This window comes from Eleutherodactylus coqui, chromosome 5, assembly GCF_035609145.1.
Source record: "Eleutherodactylus coqui strain aEleCoq1 chromosome 5, aEleCoq1.hap1, whole genome shotgun sequence".
Taxonomy (NCBI): Eukaryota; Metazoa; Chordata; class Amphibia; order Anura; family Eleutherodactylidae; genus Eleutherodactylus; species Eleutherodactylus coqui.
The window spans coordinates 135,901,356-135,919,477 of NC_089841.1; the positions used below are offsets into that span (position 1 = coordinate 135,901,356).

The following is an 18,122-nucleotide window of genomic DNA, read 5'->3' on the forward strand; positions in this document are numbered from 1 at the left end:
ATTCTCCTCCTGCAAGTAATAAGCAGTGCAAAAAGCACTGTCAAACTAAATTATGTGCTATATTTCCAAGTTAAAGGGTTTATCCAGATTTTAAAAATTGATAGCCTATCCTTAGAATACAGTATCACACCGGCGTAATGCTAGGGGGCGCAATTCCGACCCAGAGCCTTAGGGGACGGGGGCCCTGCCATATACTGTCCCACTGTGACGGGCTAGCTTTGAGTGACACTCAAGGAGAGAAGGGCCATTTCCTGGGGAGCTGGCAGCCAATTACAGGCTGCAGACTTCCCTGGTGCGCCGTCCTCTCTTCCAATGAGAGACTGCAGTTGTGATTGATCACAACTGCAGTCTGTCAGTGCACTGACAGTCGCGTGATTGGTCTGGCCGGTGGTGAATACACAGTGTTTGATAGCAGAGGAGGGGAGCTGAGTCAGAGGGCTATGCTGACAGTATGTACTGTACATAATCATATGTATAGCTGGTATAAGTTATACTATCTATACATACATAATTATATATAGTATTTACCCAGGTTATACCAGCATGGTCCATATCACTATATACAAGGGGATGTACATATCCATGTGTATAGTGATATGTACCATGCTATTAAACCCTGGATATATACTGTATATAATTATATATGTACAGCTGCTATAATTTATACTTCTCCTGTATACAGTGATACTGACCATGCTGGTATACCCTGGGCCAGGGTATACCAGCATGGTTAATATCACTATATACAGTATGTATAAGTTAGACCAGCTGGGCATATACAATTATATAAAGTAGTACCCGGGTTAGGGTGGTTTTACACCTGCATTGGGGATTCCACTTTTCTGCTCCGTTCAGGCAGCAGAAAATGGAAATCCCTGTGGGCGAACGGCTCCATTTCTGGATAGAAGTGAACAGGCGGAATATCTATAATGGAGTCTGTCTGCTTTCTGCCCAGCTTTCGGATGGAAGAATAAGCGCTGCATGCAGCGCTTTTTCTTCCGGTATTTTAAGCTGGATCTGTGACGGAAGATGCAGATGTGAAACCGGCCTTACACCAGCATGGTCAATATAAGTTTATGCAGGAGTTCTATATACATCTTCTGTATATAGTTATATGGATCATGCTGGTGTAACCTGGGTATTTCCTGTATATAGTGATATAGACCATGTTTGTGTAACCTGGGTATCTTCTGAATATAATTGTGGTTCAAAAATGCAACAAAAAACATGAACACCGTCAAAGGGGCTACAAACAAGTTTTCACCTAGTCCAGGAAACAAATCATGCTTGGAAAGCTCATGCCAAGGGGCTAGAGCATGTATGTAAATTCATTTTGTAGCTGTATGCAGCAAGGTTTATGTATGGATATGGGGGGGGGGGGGGGAGCAAGCTGAACTTTTGTACTTGGCCCCCTGGGCTCCCCAGTCCCACTTGCTGAACTTCAGCTTTATCCACCAATTCCCCAACTGCCAGTAAGAATCTTCATACAAACTCACACAGTCACATAGGTGCCGGCCAGAGTGCCTGAGCATCATCTGACCCCTCCACTTCCGGCTTTCAGAGAACAGTGTACAGGAGAGTGAGGAGTCAGATGATGCTCAGAGCATTTTGGTTGGCAACCGTGTGACTTTGTTTGACAATTCTTACCCTGTCTGTTCAGCAGGTGAGACGGGGCTTGCGGCTCAGATCTACCATTACTAAGTGGCCAGTATAACTAAGCAGGAGCCACAAAGGGGAATACTATTAGTAAATGAGACCCACAAAGAAGGATAGTACTACTAAGTGAGGCGCCACAAAGAACACTACTACTAGGTGTGTGCCACAGAGGGGGCAGTGTTACTATGGAGGATTGAGAACGGCATTGAGTGTAGTGCCAGGATGGGGTGCAGGGCAGAGTGTGTAAAGAAAGATATAATGCAGAGATGAGTAGTAGCTGGAAGAATTCTTATGACAGCTTGGACCCGAATAGAGACAAAAACGGAAAGCGGACGTCACCAGAGACATTGTGATAGAAGATGTCCCCTCTGATCACTGGGGATGACGGCGCTGTAATTGTGTAGAGCTGGTATTTATTATATAGTGACTGCAATATTTAGAGGTACACTAAGGCAGGGCTCACACAAGCATATCTCCCAGCGTGCGGGCTGCGAGATATGCACGCAGCCAGTACGCAATGACATTGCAGACTGGCTGTGTGTCGCCCATTGCATCTACTATATTGGTGTGGATGCACGCATAATTCGCAACAAGACATGCGGCAAAAGTTTTTGCCGGGGTAATTTACACAATTTGTGTGCGACAACATGGCCGCCTATGGAATATTGGTACAGCGTATTACGCGTGCAAAATCCGTGTGTGTAACGTGCTGTTACCATACGCCCGTGTGAGATAGCCCTAAAGCTGAGCTGATGTATCCAAGCTCTGTTATTATATATATATGTTTTATTAGACAATATTTATATTTTCCCCCTTAAGGGTGCCCGATTCTGGGTTTTGGTATGGCACTCCATGAGCCCCTGCTTTGCACCAAAAAAGTGTCAGCAGGGTTCCAGGAGGCGTAGCCCCCTTCCTTGGTGATCTATCCCTATGTACACTGTGTGGGTGCTGTACAGTGTCCTCCTGCTGCCTCTCACCTACACAGCGCTGTGCTCCTGGCAGGTGCGCGTTCATGCTCCTCTCCCCGGGCTCCTCCTCCCATCCGCGTCCAAGGCGCCTTGATTGACAGGCAAGATGTCGGTGCAGAGAGAGGCAGGAGGGGATGCAGCAGCAGCAGGCACCGGCAGCTCCATGCAGCACTCACCCTAAGGCCCCGCACATGCACTCACCCCAGAGTCCTGTGGCCAGAATTAAAGGCTCCTAATAATAAAGCGAGCGCCCGGCTAGATGTCCGCATCCCCCGACCTGCCGATCTTCTTCGGATCGCCTTGTGCCTGCAGCCCCGCACACTGAGCCTGTGCACCACGCATTGCACATCTCTTCCCTGCCTGCCTGCTGCTGCTGGCAGCATCAGCACCGCTGCCTGGTGCCCGTGTGGGCTGGAGGCACCGACACTAATGGAGGCAGACTGGTGCACCTCGGATGCTGCCCTCTCCATGCACCTGTGCTGCTGAGCAGAGGCTGGGGTAGTGGGAGGGTGGGGTGCAGCAGGTTCCACACAGGGGAGAAGACAAGGCTCACTCTTCTCTTTATTAAGATTATTTCGGGGGGGAGGGAGGGAGGGAAGAAGAGGGCGATCGCAGAGCAAAGGGGAGAGAAATGGATGAAGAAAATGTGCCCAGCAGCGACGATCAGCCTCTGAGTTTGCAGAAAGCCCTGCAGCAGTGCGAGTTGGTCCAGAACATGATAGACATCAGCATCTCCAACCTGGAGGGGCTCCGGACCAAGTGTGCCACCTCCAACGACTTGACACAGAAGGAGATCAGGACCCTGGAGGTAGGAGATCAGCGGCCACTGTCATGTCTGCTCAGCGGTGTGCTGTGCCAATGTCATCACTATTAGCAAGAGTTTATCTTTTATTTGCACCCATCCCCCTGGTTTTCATGCTGCCAGTGGGTTTGTTGATATCCCCTGCTTGGTGTGCAGTGCCATAAATTAAGCAGCTGCAGTGAAATGGAGTGAGCCTGCGCATTCTGCAGGTGGTCGCAAAGGTGCTTCTCTGTGCAGTGCTCCCCTGCACCCCCCCCCCCCCCAGCCTCCTTCATCTTCCCCAACCCACACCTTACACACACATGAATTATTCCACTCATCTGCCATAAGCATGTTATTCTGCAATGTATAATGAAGATAATGCCATGCTTGTATTATTAAACATTGCTCCCTATCAAAAAAAGGGGCATTGCAGCAGGCATGTACTTGCTCTGTGCACCATCCCCTGCACTCTTGGCCCAGCTAGGGCCTTTATTTTGCTGTTAGATTAGTTACATTGTTATTAGTAAGCAGAATGCTTATGCTATTGACTGTTACTTTCTGCAACATTGAATTCTCCAAGAACCTCAAATGTCTTTGAGTTCAGTCTCAGTTTGTTCACAAGATGTCAAATGTAGCAGTGAACGTTGCACCTTATTTAGGTCAGCATGAAATAATTTTGTTATTTATCACTGGGACAAAAATACCAGTTATTTTAATGGTGGTTTGGGCTCCGTAGGTCAGAGTTTGGTTGAGAACCGTGGACTGTGAGTGACATAATGGTATACTCCTTTTAAAAAAAAGTGTAGTTTATATTTATGGCTTCTTATGATAGAAATTAAAGGGTATATATATTCTGTGTTTGGAGTAGTTGGATTGCCTTAGACCTGCATGTAAAGCATAGTTTCTGCTCCGTATTGCATTTTTCATGGTGAGAGGCCTAGCAATAGGACAATATGTTTGCTCATTTGTTCTAAATGAAGATGATGTGTCATGTTATTATTTTTCCAAGTAGGCTTTATACGTTTTTATTTGCCCCCATGTACTATAGATTTTAGGATTTGATGTCTATGAGAAAATAATGTACCGAAATATTATTATATTTAATATACCAAATTACATTTTGACTGTAATTTACATATTAACATTTGGTCTCATTGCTCGTTGGCCGCAAATGGGAATTTGGACCGGGGTGATCCTTACATTGTTGTATTCTCACTATCATGTTGGCATTGGACACTGAAAGGGATACTTCTCTGCTGGTCTGTTCACTGATTGGTGGGCTGGGAGGTGGGTATCCCAGCCAGCTTTAGTTTGTGTATATTTATTCTGGCTCCTCCTCACAGAGGACACCTCTTATATTCTCTGTCTGAAGGTTCTCAGCGGCTCCTGGTTCTGACCTGCATTTCTATTAAGAAAAGTCTGCTGATGATTTGCTTATTTATCTGGGGTGCTTGTGGTATTACATTGTGTGTCATTTAACCTTTTGCCACTATTCCCTGTCGGTATCTAGAGAAAGCCAGGGACACCCCAGGTTTCTGACGTGGGGTCACCCATATCAGGGTGAGTGCTCTGCTGGTAGGTAGGGTCATCTCATATCTCATGTTTTTGTGTTTCCTTCTTACATTTTTGTGTTATTCGTATTTATACTGTTAGTTTACATTTTCGTCCTTTTAGGACACAGCCAATACTTCCAGGTCAGATGTAGCATTATGTATCCAGGAAAAAGAAAGTTATGTGTTTCACATGTAAAATGTCAGTTTGGGTGTTTATTGATTGTATTTTGTGTGACAAAATGTGATGGTCAGCAAACAGATGTTAATTCTATTCAGGGACTGAATTACCTTCATCCTACCAGAGAAAACGAGACTTAGGGCTCAGCATTAAGGTTCATGTTGCTTTTCAACTCCATGAAAAAGTTGGCTGTTGTGGATAAGGTTTGGTATTATTTCAGGGCCAGGGTCTAAGAGGATCCTCCAATCCACTAATAAACTAACCTGATCTTGATTCTGTTGGTTGGACCATCATTACCTTCCATCGTGGATTGTTGGTATAAATACATATAAAACCTGTAATATAATATAATATAAAGGCATTGCCTCTTGATTTTTTTTTTTTACATAATGAGCATTGCAGAAGGGTCGCGTGATCGCGTCATTGCCTATCGACGGCGCAGGGAAATCTGTACCGCGCATGCGCCCCAGCGGCACATCCACTGTACATAATAAATGACAGGTAAGCATGGTCGCCAGCATCGGGCATGGGTGCATTCCATGCGGGATTCCCCACGCTGAATCCGCGCGTGCCGTGTGCAGGCGGCTTAAATGTTGGTATTAAGCTCATAATATTCTGGGCTGTAGAGGAGTATCACTTCTAATCTTTATAATCTTGGTTCCCCAATGTGTCCATAAAATATGTTGTCTGTCCCTGATATTTAGATAATTCCCCCCCCCCAAAAATCAGGTTGGTAGCCTTGATCTGGACTGTCATTCACCTGAATGTCCGCCATGTAATACTACATTTCAACTGTAGTGGCCGCTGTAGGTGAAATGTCTGGCTGGCTGCAGCTTCTGAAAAAACAGCTGCTTTCAGAGAGTCTTGGGGCAGCTGGTCAGCAGCACAAATCTGAAAACTCATCAGAGACAACCACTTAATTGACTGTCATGCATTGTATATGCTCACACTCTGGAATACAACTCCTCTAGTCCACCAGAACTGACAGCAGTCTTTGTATGCAAACAGCACATCGAAGACAGGATCTTTATGTGTCTGCATTGGCATAAGTAGGACTGTAAACAATTATGTCAATGTGATCATGGTCACTAGAATCCTTTTCAGAAATATTAAGTGGAATCGCATGCAACGCTCATTTTAGTAAACTCTATAATAGAAAGTAAAGTTCAAGTTCTTAAAATATCTTTGAATAAATAAAAAAGTGCAGTGAGAAGGACAGTTTTTTTGGCGGGAGGCAGCATCAATCATGGGGGTATCATTAAAGAGGTATTCCCTCTTTTCAGCACTTCCTAGGTGAGATGAGAAACCTGCGGCTGCTTTCCTCACACCCTCAGCGGATGTTACAAAAACAGCTAAGCGCAGCCGCCTTACACTGCTTCCAGAATTCCCATTGAAGTGAATGGGAATTACGGAAATGGCATAGCTCAGCCGCTATACAGTTAGAGTAACTCCCATATCCTGTGTTATGGAAACAATGTAGTGCAATATGCTGCGCTTTTACCGTTACACCCTTTCACTTCAGTGAGAGTTCTGGAAACAACCGGCCTCATGTCCACGGGCGTCTTTTAACCGCGTATTACGCATCCGTTGCACAGCTGCTGGATACGCAGTGAATGGAGTCAATGAAAGTCAATGGATTTTTGTTGATACGCATAAGAATCACAGCATGCTTTATTTTACCGCATATTACGTGCGTACAGACCTATTGATCTCTATGGGTGCATGTGAATACGCAAAGCAAATGTAGTGCTTAAGCAACCGGTTGCGTAAGCACTGCGTGTGAAACACATGTTGCTAGGATACATGCAATGAAGTGAAAAAACACAGGAAAAAGTTGTTGGTTTTTTTTTTTTGCGCAAGTATTGAAACGCGGTGCCTACGCATGCAAAAAAAAGTATACGCGATCATATGCAGGGAAAAAAAGATTCAATATGCAGGGATATGTAGCTAATTACATGCAGTGTTTTACATATACACCCGTGGACATGAAGCCGGGTCCTGCACTCGACTGTATTTGTAACACCCAAATAGGTGGTTAGGAAACCAGCTCCATGTTTCTCATCTCAACCAAGAGTTGCTGAGATGGGACAACCCCTTTAACTAGAAAGTTTCTTGTATTCAAGGAAACCTGTCACCTGTTACAAGCATCATAAACCAAGTTATAGTGCTCATAAGATAGGTCCCATGGAGATCGGGAGGGGAAGGGGGGGGGATTGTTGTACTCACCAGGCTCCCGATTGGTGCTCCGTCTATCAGTGCATCTCTTTTATTTTAGTCCATGCGTGCACACTTCACTGTTCTCTATGTGCTGCGGAATCTGGAGGCGGATGCCTGCTCCGGATTCCGCAATGCATATTTGCCTATGTAGAGGCGGCCTTAAGTGATGGTATTTCTCTAGAATGTACCATCACTTTATTATCATGGGGGATTCTCTGACCTCTGGACTTCCCTGCTTATCCTGAGAATAAGTGCTGCATCCCCTTCCAAGGTTTTCATACACAGTGATTTGCCCAACACTTATTAGGATGGAAATAGTCGTTTAGGAAAAAAGACAATCTTTTCTAAACTTGGACTTTTGCAGCAGAAATTTGCAAAGTTTAGGTTTGCACTGTATCCCCTTGTCATAATTTAGTTTAATATATACACTTGGTAAAAGATTTTCTTCAATAAGCTAACTTGGACTGACATTTAGTATCATGTACATTTAATTTAATTGTTCTGTTTTTTTCCTGGGTCCATCAACATGACACAAGTCGCCAATGCTGTTCCTTAAAGGATTTATGGCATGGACTTGGTTACATACATTATAAAACTTTTAACGGATTGTACTCTTAGGCCTCCCTCACATAGGCATCTTTGTACAGTGTTTAGCGCTGCCTTTTGCAGTTTCAGCGCTGCTGAAAACATGGTACAATCTGGTGCCATGTTTTTGGCAGTGCTAAACACCAGCACTACCTAAAAAAAAAAAAAGGGTTACTCACCTAGCTGGCGCCGTCTGGGTCACCGCCACTGCTCTCCAGAGCTGCGGGCAGGCTGCCAGGAACTTGTCAAACAAAGTATCTATTGCTGCTGGCGGGGATTGAAATCCCCACCACCCCGCGAGAGATTGCTCTGATTGGTTCAAGAGCGCCGGCTCCGCCAATCACAGCCGGCGCTCGATGCACCACTCACAGCTACTCAATGAATGGCTATGATTGGTGCACCAGCGCTTGCTGTGATTGGCTAAGCCTGCTTACACTCAGCAGGCTCAGCCAAACTGAGCAATCTCTTACTGGAGATAGGGTCTTTAAACCCTGTCACTAGCAAAAGATCCTCTGTCGGCGATGACAAGTGCCGGGAGCTCCAGAGAACAGCAGCAGGGACCCAGACAGCGCCAGCTAGGTGAGCATTGATTTTTTTTTCTCTGTGTTTTCAGAACCGCATTTGACAACAATGCATGACAACGCTGATGAAATTGCAGTAATCACAGCGTTGAAAAGCGCTATGTTTCTGCAAACGCCTGTTTGAAAAAAGTAGCTGAACCTGCTGACATCTGTAGGATCAAACATTGATCTAAAATGTATGGGGTCCTTCCGACTGTCCCTTCATGGCAGATGTTGGGGGAAAGATGGATTAGGCACGATGGCTTAAAGTTCAACATGCAATAATTGGGCATAGGATAAAGGAATGTCTATGGAAGAGAATCCGTTTAAAGGGCATATCACCTTTGAGCCCCATAAGCTACAGTACATTATGGGGTTCAAAGGTAAGAGAATAGGGTTCCAGGGAGCTGCTTTTTATACATGCCAGACACCTCATTACAGCACTGTGTGCTTGTTATATCAGCATGCGCCCTCAGATCTTTTCACAAGGCTGTGTGCATATGTTCTCCCATAGAGTTGAATGGAAGAGAATGCAGAGAGCCTTGTGAAAAGAGCCGCATGCGCACCCTGATTTCACGGGCACACAATGCTGGGACAGGGCACCTGGTGAGCATAACAAGCAGCTCCCCGGACAGCCCATGCCTTCACCTTTCGAGCCCCATCACTTATTTTATGGTACTCCAAGGTGGTGACAGATGCCATTTAAGACACGTAAATGTGGAGGAGGAATTTTAATAGAGGTTGTTGCCTAGAATTCTGGTGAAATAAAATTAGCACATTTATGCACAATCGATATTTGTGTAAAAATGTGTGAGATTTTGGCTGCCTTCTGACATCTTTTCTAAAAAGAAACTGTCGGAAGCCATAGTACACATCCGTATACCAATTCATAGTTGGCATAGATATGACTTTCGGGTGCCTCTTAATAAATTTGTCGTATTTCACCCCAGTGCATTTTAGATTGAGTAGATTCACCTATAGATTACATTGCTGAACTATGTGCAGTATAATCTAAAAGGGGCACTTGATCTGTTTTAACCCCTTCCCGCCGTAGCATGTATATATGCATCCTGGGCGAGAAACAGTTGCCTCTAAATGACGTATATTCATGTTATATGGATGGCACAGGCTCAGGAGCTGAACCCCACGCCTTGAGCAGCAGAAGTTGGCAGTGGCTAACAGCCGGCCTCCCACTATAACAACTTGATAGGTGAGAACGCTGATTTCCACTGTTAGACTTTTACATTCTGCGATCAATTAAATGGTTCCATGTACAAGGTTAACTGAGGGAGGGTGTCCCATTTGGGACGTCATCGGCCCTCCCCCATGAAATCGCAGAGGATCGGTGTGCAGCCATGGCAATTAGACAGTAAGCAACAGCGTCTAAGTCTGCCATGGCATGTTATAGACAGTATTATTGATAATACACTGTAGTAGATCTGAGTATTATCTGAGTGAACCTGAGATCACAGGTTCAAGTCCCCTATATCAGTGGTCCCCAACCTTTTTGGCACCAGGGACCGGCTTCCAGCAAAACCATTTTTACAAGGCCCGGCAGGGTTGGGCGGGACATGGGCGGGGCTTTGGTTATATAGGGCGGGGTTATGAAGGGGGTTGGAGTTTAGTCCATTCTTATTTAATTATGACATTTAGAATGTCCTGGCAGTACACACATAGGGCAGTATATAATTTATCTGCCCCCAGTAATAGACAGCCCCCACCCCTCAGTAATACACAACCCCCACCCCTCAGTAATAGACAGCCCCCACCTCTCAGTAATAGACAGCCCCCACCTCTCAGTAATAGACAGCCCCCACCCCTCAGTAATAGACAGCCCCCACCCCTCAGTAATAGACAGCCCCCACCCCTCAGTAATAGACAGCCCCCACCCCTCAGTAATTGGCAGCCCCCACCTCTCAGTAATTAGCAGCCCCTCCCCCTGTAATAAGTAGCTCCCCCCCAGTAATAAGTAGGCCCCCCCAGTAATAAGCAGGTCCTCCCCGTAATAAGCAGGTCCCCCCCGCCCGTAATAAGCAGGTCCACCCCCTGTAATAGGCAGGTCCCCCCCCCCCTATAATAGGCAGGTCTCCCCCCAGTAATAGGCAGCGCCCCACCCCCAGTAATAGGCAGCCCCCCAGTAATAAGCAGCCCCCACAGTAAGCAACCCCCCAGCAATAAGCAGGTCCCCCCCCCCAGTAATAAGCAGCCCCCCCAGTAGTAAGTAGCCCCCCCCCCAGTAATAGGCAGCCCCCCCCAGTAATAGGCAGCCCCTTCCCCTGTAATAAGTAGCCCCCCCCCAGTAATAGGCAGCCCCCCCAGTAATAGGCAGCCCCTTCCCCTGTAATAAGTACCCCCCCCCCAGTAATAGGCAGCCCCCCCAGTAATAAGCAGCCCCTTACCCTGTAATAAGGAGCCCTCACCCCCCCAGTAATAAGCAGCCCCCCCAGTAATAAGCAGGTCCCCCCCAGTAATAAGCAGGTCCTCCCCCAGTAATAGGCAGCCCCCCAGTAATAAGTAGCCCTCCCCCCAGTAATAACCAGCCCCCCCAGTAATAGGCAGCCCCTTCCCCTGTAATAGGTAGCCCCCCCCAGTAATAACCAGCCCCCCCAGTAATAGACAGCCCCTTCCCATGTAATAGGTAGCCCCCCCCCCCAGTAAGGGGAGGAGAATCCTGGCTGCACAGACGTTAGTGTGCGCTGGGATCAGCCCGATTACCAGCGGGGAGCTGCAGCACCCCCGCTGGTAATCGCTTCAGTGGTGAGCGGCGTCCGCACGCCGCGGGCCACAAAACACAAGGCAGCGGGCCGGATTCGGCCCGCGGGCCTTGTGTTTAGAGCAAAATTTCCCGGCGGTGCTGCGGACCGGCGCTAAACATCCAACGGCCCGGCCCCGGTCCGCGGCCTGGTGGTTGGGGACCCCTGCCCTATATGGACATAAAAAAAAAGTTAAAACAGCAAAAATTGTTGCATCATTGAGCCCAAAATAGGCCATGATCTTAAGGCTGGCTTCCCACAGGGTAGAATCTAAACGGAAATCTTGCGGCTTGGCCGCAGTGAAAAACCACAAGATTTCCACTAGGAAAGCGCTGCTTTAAAACCCGCAGCACTTGGTTGCGGGTTTTGGAGCAACTTGGCCGCATGCTTTTCCTCCCCATAGAGGAGAGTGTGGCTGCAACGGAAAAAAAAAAGAATAGACATGCTGCGGCGGGGGAATCTGTGCCGCAGTGTCTGCTTCTGCCGGCTTTGCCGCGATGGATTGGCTGTCCTGTGTGGATGAGATTTTTGACAAATCTCGTCCACGTGGCTGGCTAATGTCGGGATTAGCGGCCGCAGGCGGATTGGCCGTGGCGAAATTGCAGATGGAATTTCCGCGGCAAATCCGCCCTTTGTGAACCCAGCCTAAGGCCAGCTGCATACGGCCGTGACGGGCTCCGCCGCGGAATATTCTGCGGACAACGCAGTGGATTTTTGCCGCGAATTACGCGGCGGAAATCCGTTCGTGGGAAGGAGGCCTTAAGGGTTAAATTGTGTCCAGTGCAGGTACTGATGAATTGCAGGTCACAGCATACTCTAGGTCCCCAGTGTTTTATAAATGGAAAATAAATATCAGCCCCCTTACCTATTAACAAGAACAGAGAATAACTTTTAGGCCGGTTTCACACGGGCAACAAAATCGGACGATGCGACAGCGCTACAAAACGCATGTATGTGAAGCCCATGGTTTCTAATGGGTTCTTCCACACAAGCAATGTTTTGTAGGCTGCTACATTGTGAGATTACAAAATTGCAGCATGCTCTATACAGCCGCGATTTGCTGTGTTTTGTAGCCCATATTTCTTTATGGAGCCTCCTTGTTTATGGCATCGCCTAGCACAAACTTGCAATTTTTGAGCGATGCGATTTTTATCATTAGAAAATCCAATTAATTTTCTCGTTATAAGATCAGCAACGCAATGCTACATTTTTCCCAAGGAAAAAGCATCACTGATGTTACAAAATCGTGTGTACATAGCAGCGATATCGCAGCAATTTTGTAGCAGCGATAGCGCAGTCGCCCGTGTGAAACGCCCATTTTGACGCTGATTAGGTGCGTAAAAAAATTGCATCTAAAAGAACCCGTGATTTCCTACGGGTTCTTTCAGATAAGCGATTTTTTTTTTGACAATCCGAGAAAATCGTGCGTCAAAAGATTTTTGATTCTGAAATTTATCGGCTGAAAAGATGGGACATGTCTTATCTTTTGACAGTGCAGCGCCGGCGGCTCCCAGACTTCTGTAGGAGCCGGCTGTCAAAAGAAGGGGGAGGGAGGGGTAGCGACAGTCTCGCTAGTAGCAGCTGCGACGTATTCGCGGCTGCTATTCATTCACGTGATTTAGTGCTAAAACAGCGCTCGTGTGAAAGAGCCCTTACTCTGAAGGATCTCTGCGATCAGCTAGTCACAAGGGAGCCAGTGACTAGGCTCCCTTGTGGAGGGGCTTATCAAATATACTGTCTGTAGATTTTATTACTGCTTTTAACCCTTTCCAATCCAGTTTGTATCCTGGTTTTCCTAGGGGGCTTACTCTTTTTCTGCTCTTATACAACGGCGCTATCTGCTGGCTAAAGCCAGTACTGCATGAGGTGACACGTTGGATAGGCTTGGACAGCAGAGAGGCTGGCAATATACAGTAAGAGAACCCCGACTGACTTTTTCCAACATCGGAGCTGTACAGCCTTAAATCATAATATCTTCAGACGTCAGACAGTGGATTGGAAAGGGTTAAATACTGTTAAATAAAAAATTAGATCAGAATTTTTTTAAGGCTATGTGCCCCACTGCAAAATGCTTGTGTATTGTTACCGTGTAGCAAAGGTAAAAAAGAAAACAAAAACACATTTTGAAAAGGTTTTGATTAAAAAAATCTCGTATAGCTCCTATGCGGATCTATGCATCACCGGGGTTACAGCTCTGCGTATTCTGACCCTTCAGTCATAGGCCCAATGTCCATGGGCAAATTTGATTTGCGGAATCCGCGTGTGCCGTGGACATGAGGCCATACTCTGTGCATAATTCTTGCTAACATAAGTAGTATATGGTAAGTTACGAATAGTAGGGAACCGATGGAAGAGTATGAATACAGGTTAGGGGCTTATTTACACAAACGTATATCGGACGGCGTTTTCACAGCCGGCCAATATATCGCTTCCCTCCCTCTCACCGGCTCTCTGCCTCTCTCCTCCACTCCGGCGTTTGCAATGGAAGTGGGCGGGGCTAAGCTCTGCTCTGTCCCGCCTACTCCCATTGCTGGCTATGGACAAGGTGCGGGGGCCTACCTCTGCCCCTGTCCCGCCCACTCCCACTGCAAATCACTCAAAGGGGAGGAGAGAGGCAGAGAGCCAGTGAGTGGGAGGGAAGGAGGGAACTGCTTAGATGGAAGCGTATATTGGCCGGCCGTGAAAAGACTGGCTGACATACACTTGTGTAAATAAGCCCTAAGGGCTTATTCACAAAAATGCATTTGCGCTGCATATTACGGCAAATTGTGCACACGCAGTATGCAGTGAATAGAACCCATTGAGTTCAATGGGTTAGTCCACATGAGTGTATTTTGTGCACACATTTAGTTTGAGCAAAAAAAATATGCAATATGTCCTATTTTTATGCGTATTATGCAATAAAATAGCACATAGTATACTAATTAAACGTAATTGCCTATTGAAATCAACGGCAGCATGTTTGCATGTTTTTTGCATGCGCAAAAAATGCAGTAAAATACATGCAGGTGCAAAAACACAGCGCCCATTGTGCAAATATGCAGCGCAGATGCACGTGTAAATATACCTTACGCCTGTGTGAAGCCGGCCTAAAACTCTGGTACACAATTTGTAATTTTCTAACATGCAGACACATGGCATGAATATACTCTTTAAAGGGTTTTACCAAGATTGACTTTAATCAACTATATACAGGATAGGTGATAAAAGTCTGATTGGCGGAGGTTCCATGTCCCCCACTTATTGAGGGCTCGCTGCAACCACCCGCAGTGAGGTGGAGATTGAATACAGTAGTAGTCACACATGTGTAGCACCACTCCATTCATTTCAATGGGGCTGATAGAAACCACTCAGTACAAACGCTTGGCTGTCTCCGGCAGTGCTATTAAGGATAAATGGAGTGACACTGCGCATGCAGGACCACCATTCCATTCAATTCTTCCTCACTGCAGGGGGTGCAGCGATATTGCTATGAGAAAGAGAGCAGAACATGGGACCCTCGTTCTTGGGATTGGTGGGGATCTCCGTGGTGAGACCCCCACCAATCAGACTTTGACTTTTATCACCTATCCACCGATCCCGTGGTGACAGTGTCCCTTTAACATTGGTCACATATACAGGTTAAATTATAATACAGACTTTCAAACTGGAAAGTTGGTGATCAGTGCTTGTCACCAGTGTTATTTCTACCCTAAATGAAGGTAAAAAAAAGGGTAGTAAAAAATTAAGTTTTTTTGGCGCACCAGAACCATTCTTTAGTCCCATTTGAAATGTTGTATTTTAAGTGGAGAATTCTACAACAATCTTTAGGGATTATTTATTACTTCCGCATCTCAAATGACTACTATGTTATGTATAGATTCTGTTTAGACTTTTGTTGCTACTGCATATTACAATAATGTTGAAAGAGAATATTTCAATACCGACGGTACAGAACTTCCTTGCCATCTAGTATCTTGAGCACAATATTCTGTGCAACATAAATTACATGGAAGAAGGTTATTAGAGGGGGTTTTTCTCTCCCCTTATACCATTTCAATAGAATAACAGGCTGGTTTTAGCTTTAGCTGCTGGTGCAAAGAAGACCATGCATACATGTTTGCTGTCCACTGAATGGAATGGGGTAAGGGGGAGTTGGGGGTAGGAGGCTGGTCCACACATTGTGTGCCAGGTGCAGAATTTGGGTTGCAAAATCTGCATCAAACTTCTTCAACTAATTACAGTAAAGTTAGATCGTGAGGCTTTAACAAACTGCATTCACTCACAACTGAAAACATCAACTGTGGATTTGAGTCAAGTGGCAGATTTTCAAATACACAAGATGGTTTGTTGCGGATATTTCACAGTGGATTTCATTTATATTAATGCTATGACTTAATTCTGTAATTATATCAGCACCAAAAGCATACGCAGATTTAATTGCAGCTTTTGATGCATCATTTTAATGCGGAGTCACAATGGAAATTTTGCGCTGTGTATGAAATAAGCCTTAGGCCTCATGTCCACGGGGGAAATAAGAATTAAAATCCGCAGCGGATTTTAACTCTTCTCCTGCCCGCGGATCCGCATCCCATAGGGATGCATTGACCACCCTCGGGTAGATAAATACCCGCGGATCGTCAATAAAAGGGATTTAAAAAAAAATCGAGCATGAAAAAATCTGGACCATGCTCCATTTTCATGCGGGTCTCCCGCGGGGACGGCTCCCGCGGGCTTCTATTGAAGCCTATGGAAGCCGTCCGGATCCGCGGGACACAAAAATCAGAGTTTACTCACACGCTCCGGTTCTTCTCTTCGGCGCCGCGCCATCTTCTCTCGCGGCCGGATCATTTTGCTTCGGCCCGGCGCATGCGCGGGGCATGTCACCGACGTCATCATGCACATCCGCCGAGCCGAAGAATGAAGATCCGGCCGCGACGAGAGAAGATGACGCCGCCGCGAACAGAAGAAACGGAGCGGATGGGAGGTGAGTTTATTCTGATTTATTGTTATTTTCAGCGCTCATGTCCGCGGGGCAGGAGGGACCCGCTACGGATTCTACATGTAGAATCCGTAGCGGATCTGATTTTCCCCGTGGACATGAGGCCTTAGGGTACATGCATACGAGTGGGAAACTCGCACGAATATGAACTCTATTCTTTTGAATGGAGTTATACACCTGAGTGATGTCTTCCCTCACAGCGATGCTGGAAGATAAAAAGTTGCTGCATGTCCTATTGGGATCTTAAAGGCATCGCATGGCCCTCGCATTCCTTGCAATGTGTATGCGAATGCGATGCTATCCTTTACCGTGGTGCTGCATCAGAATACTGACACGGGTCTCCATGCTGGTAGCAGTGGGAGCATGGCTGACTGATGACAGCTGTAACAGCGGGGACCGGAGAAACCACCGTTCTCAGTTGTTTAACCCTTTACATGCCACAGTCAATGTGACCGAGGCATGTAAAATGCTGACAGAGGGAGGGGGGCTCCTATTGTCACTCATCAGACTCCCGCATTGTGATTTCAGGGTCCTGATGGGTTGCTATGGCATCCAGAGGCTTGAAGATCGCCTGCAGGTCTGCTATTTGCAACGGCCTCTGACTGAGCTGCATAAGCAATATAATACAGAACTATTTTAGTGTAATAGGTCAGGGGTCCCCAACTCCAGTCCTCAGGGACCACCAACAGGTCATGTTTTCAGGATATCCTATGGTCAGAACACCTGTAGCAATGTCTGAGGGACCGACAATAATTACATCACCTGTGCAATACTGAGGAAATCCTGAAAACATGACATGTTGGGGGACCGTGAGGACTGGGGTTGGGGAACACTGTAATAGATAAACAATCAAAAATTGTGAACTTTAAGCCTCCTAGTGGGATAAAAGTAAGAAATTAAGAAAAAAAGTGTTAAAAAAAACAACAAGATTTAAAACTCTTCTTTCTCTCCCTTAGGGCTCATTCCCACCTGCGCTGCGATTTTGGGCTGCCCAGATTGCAGCGGACGAAAATCGCATGAACGAGAGGCATCTGCAACCAAGTCGCGGCTGCATCTCCTGTTTTCCCGCCCATTCAGATGGCCGGGTGTGGTGTATATGCGCTGCAGCCCGGAATACCATCGGCCGAGAGGAGAGAGTTTAGCTTTGCTAAACTCCCCCCCTCCCCATCTACCTGCCAGCAGCTCCTATTGGCTAATCGGACAAGTCCTATTTTTTCCGGCCACGTGTAAAAGCGGCCGCTGGAATTGGCACCATATGGCCGCCTGCACACGGGCGGAAATCCCGCGGCGGGATTTCCCGCGGGATTTCCGCCGCTCAAAGCCTGCATAGGAGTGCATTACAATACGCACTCCTATGCAGACGGCCGTGGTTTGGCCGCACGAAATGTCACGCGGCAAACAAACCGCGGCACGTTCTATTTTTGTGCGGGGCTCGCAGAGCCTCGCACAGATACGTCACTCACCCGGCCGCCGGCTCCGGTCTGCGCATGCGCCGGCTGCCCGGCAGCCGGCACTTGACAGAGCCGGGGCCGCCGGGCGCGGGTGAGTACGCGCTCGTCTCTGCAGGCGCTCAGGTCGGGTCCCGCGGCGTGAATTCTCGCCGCCGGATCCGACCCGCTCGTCTGCAGGTGGCCCTATGGGATATTTTTTCCGGACGGATAATTTTACGTGCCACAAAATTGCCCATCTGGACGAATGCATTGTATTCCCATGCTTCAGATGGTCGCAATTTTTGGCCAGCATTTTATTGTAGCAAAATTGCCGCGATAAAATGCTCATGAACAAAAAATTAGCACAAATTTGGTATTGCTGCGTTCATAATGAAAGTTAGTACATCATTTAACCCATAACAAATTTGGCATATCTCACCTCACAAAAAATGGAATG

At 46.8% G+C, this 18,122-nt stretch overlaps 1 protein-coding gene across 1 annotated transcript in view; it reads left to right on the forward strand.

Moving 5' to 3' along the window:
- Positions 1-3,255: 3,255 nt before the first annotated feature.
- KSR2 (kinase suppressor of ras 2) overlaps positions 3,256-18,122 on the forward strand; it is a 349,612-nt gene continuing 334,745 nt past the window's right edge. Inside the window, exon 1 of the mRNA XM_066601915.1 lies at positions 3,256-3,432. Coding sequence (XP_066458012.1) covers positions 3,256-3,432 — 177 coding nt within the window. The remainder of the gene's footprint in view (positions 3,433-18,122) is intronic.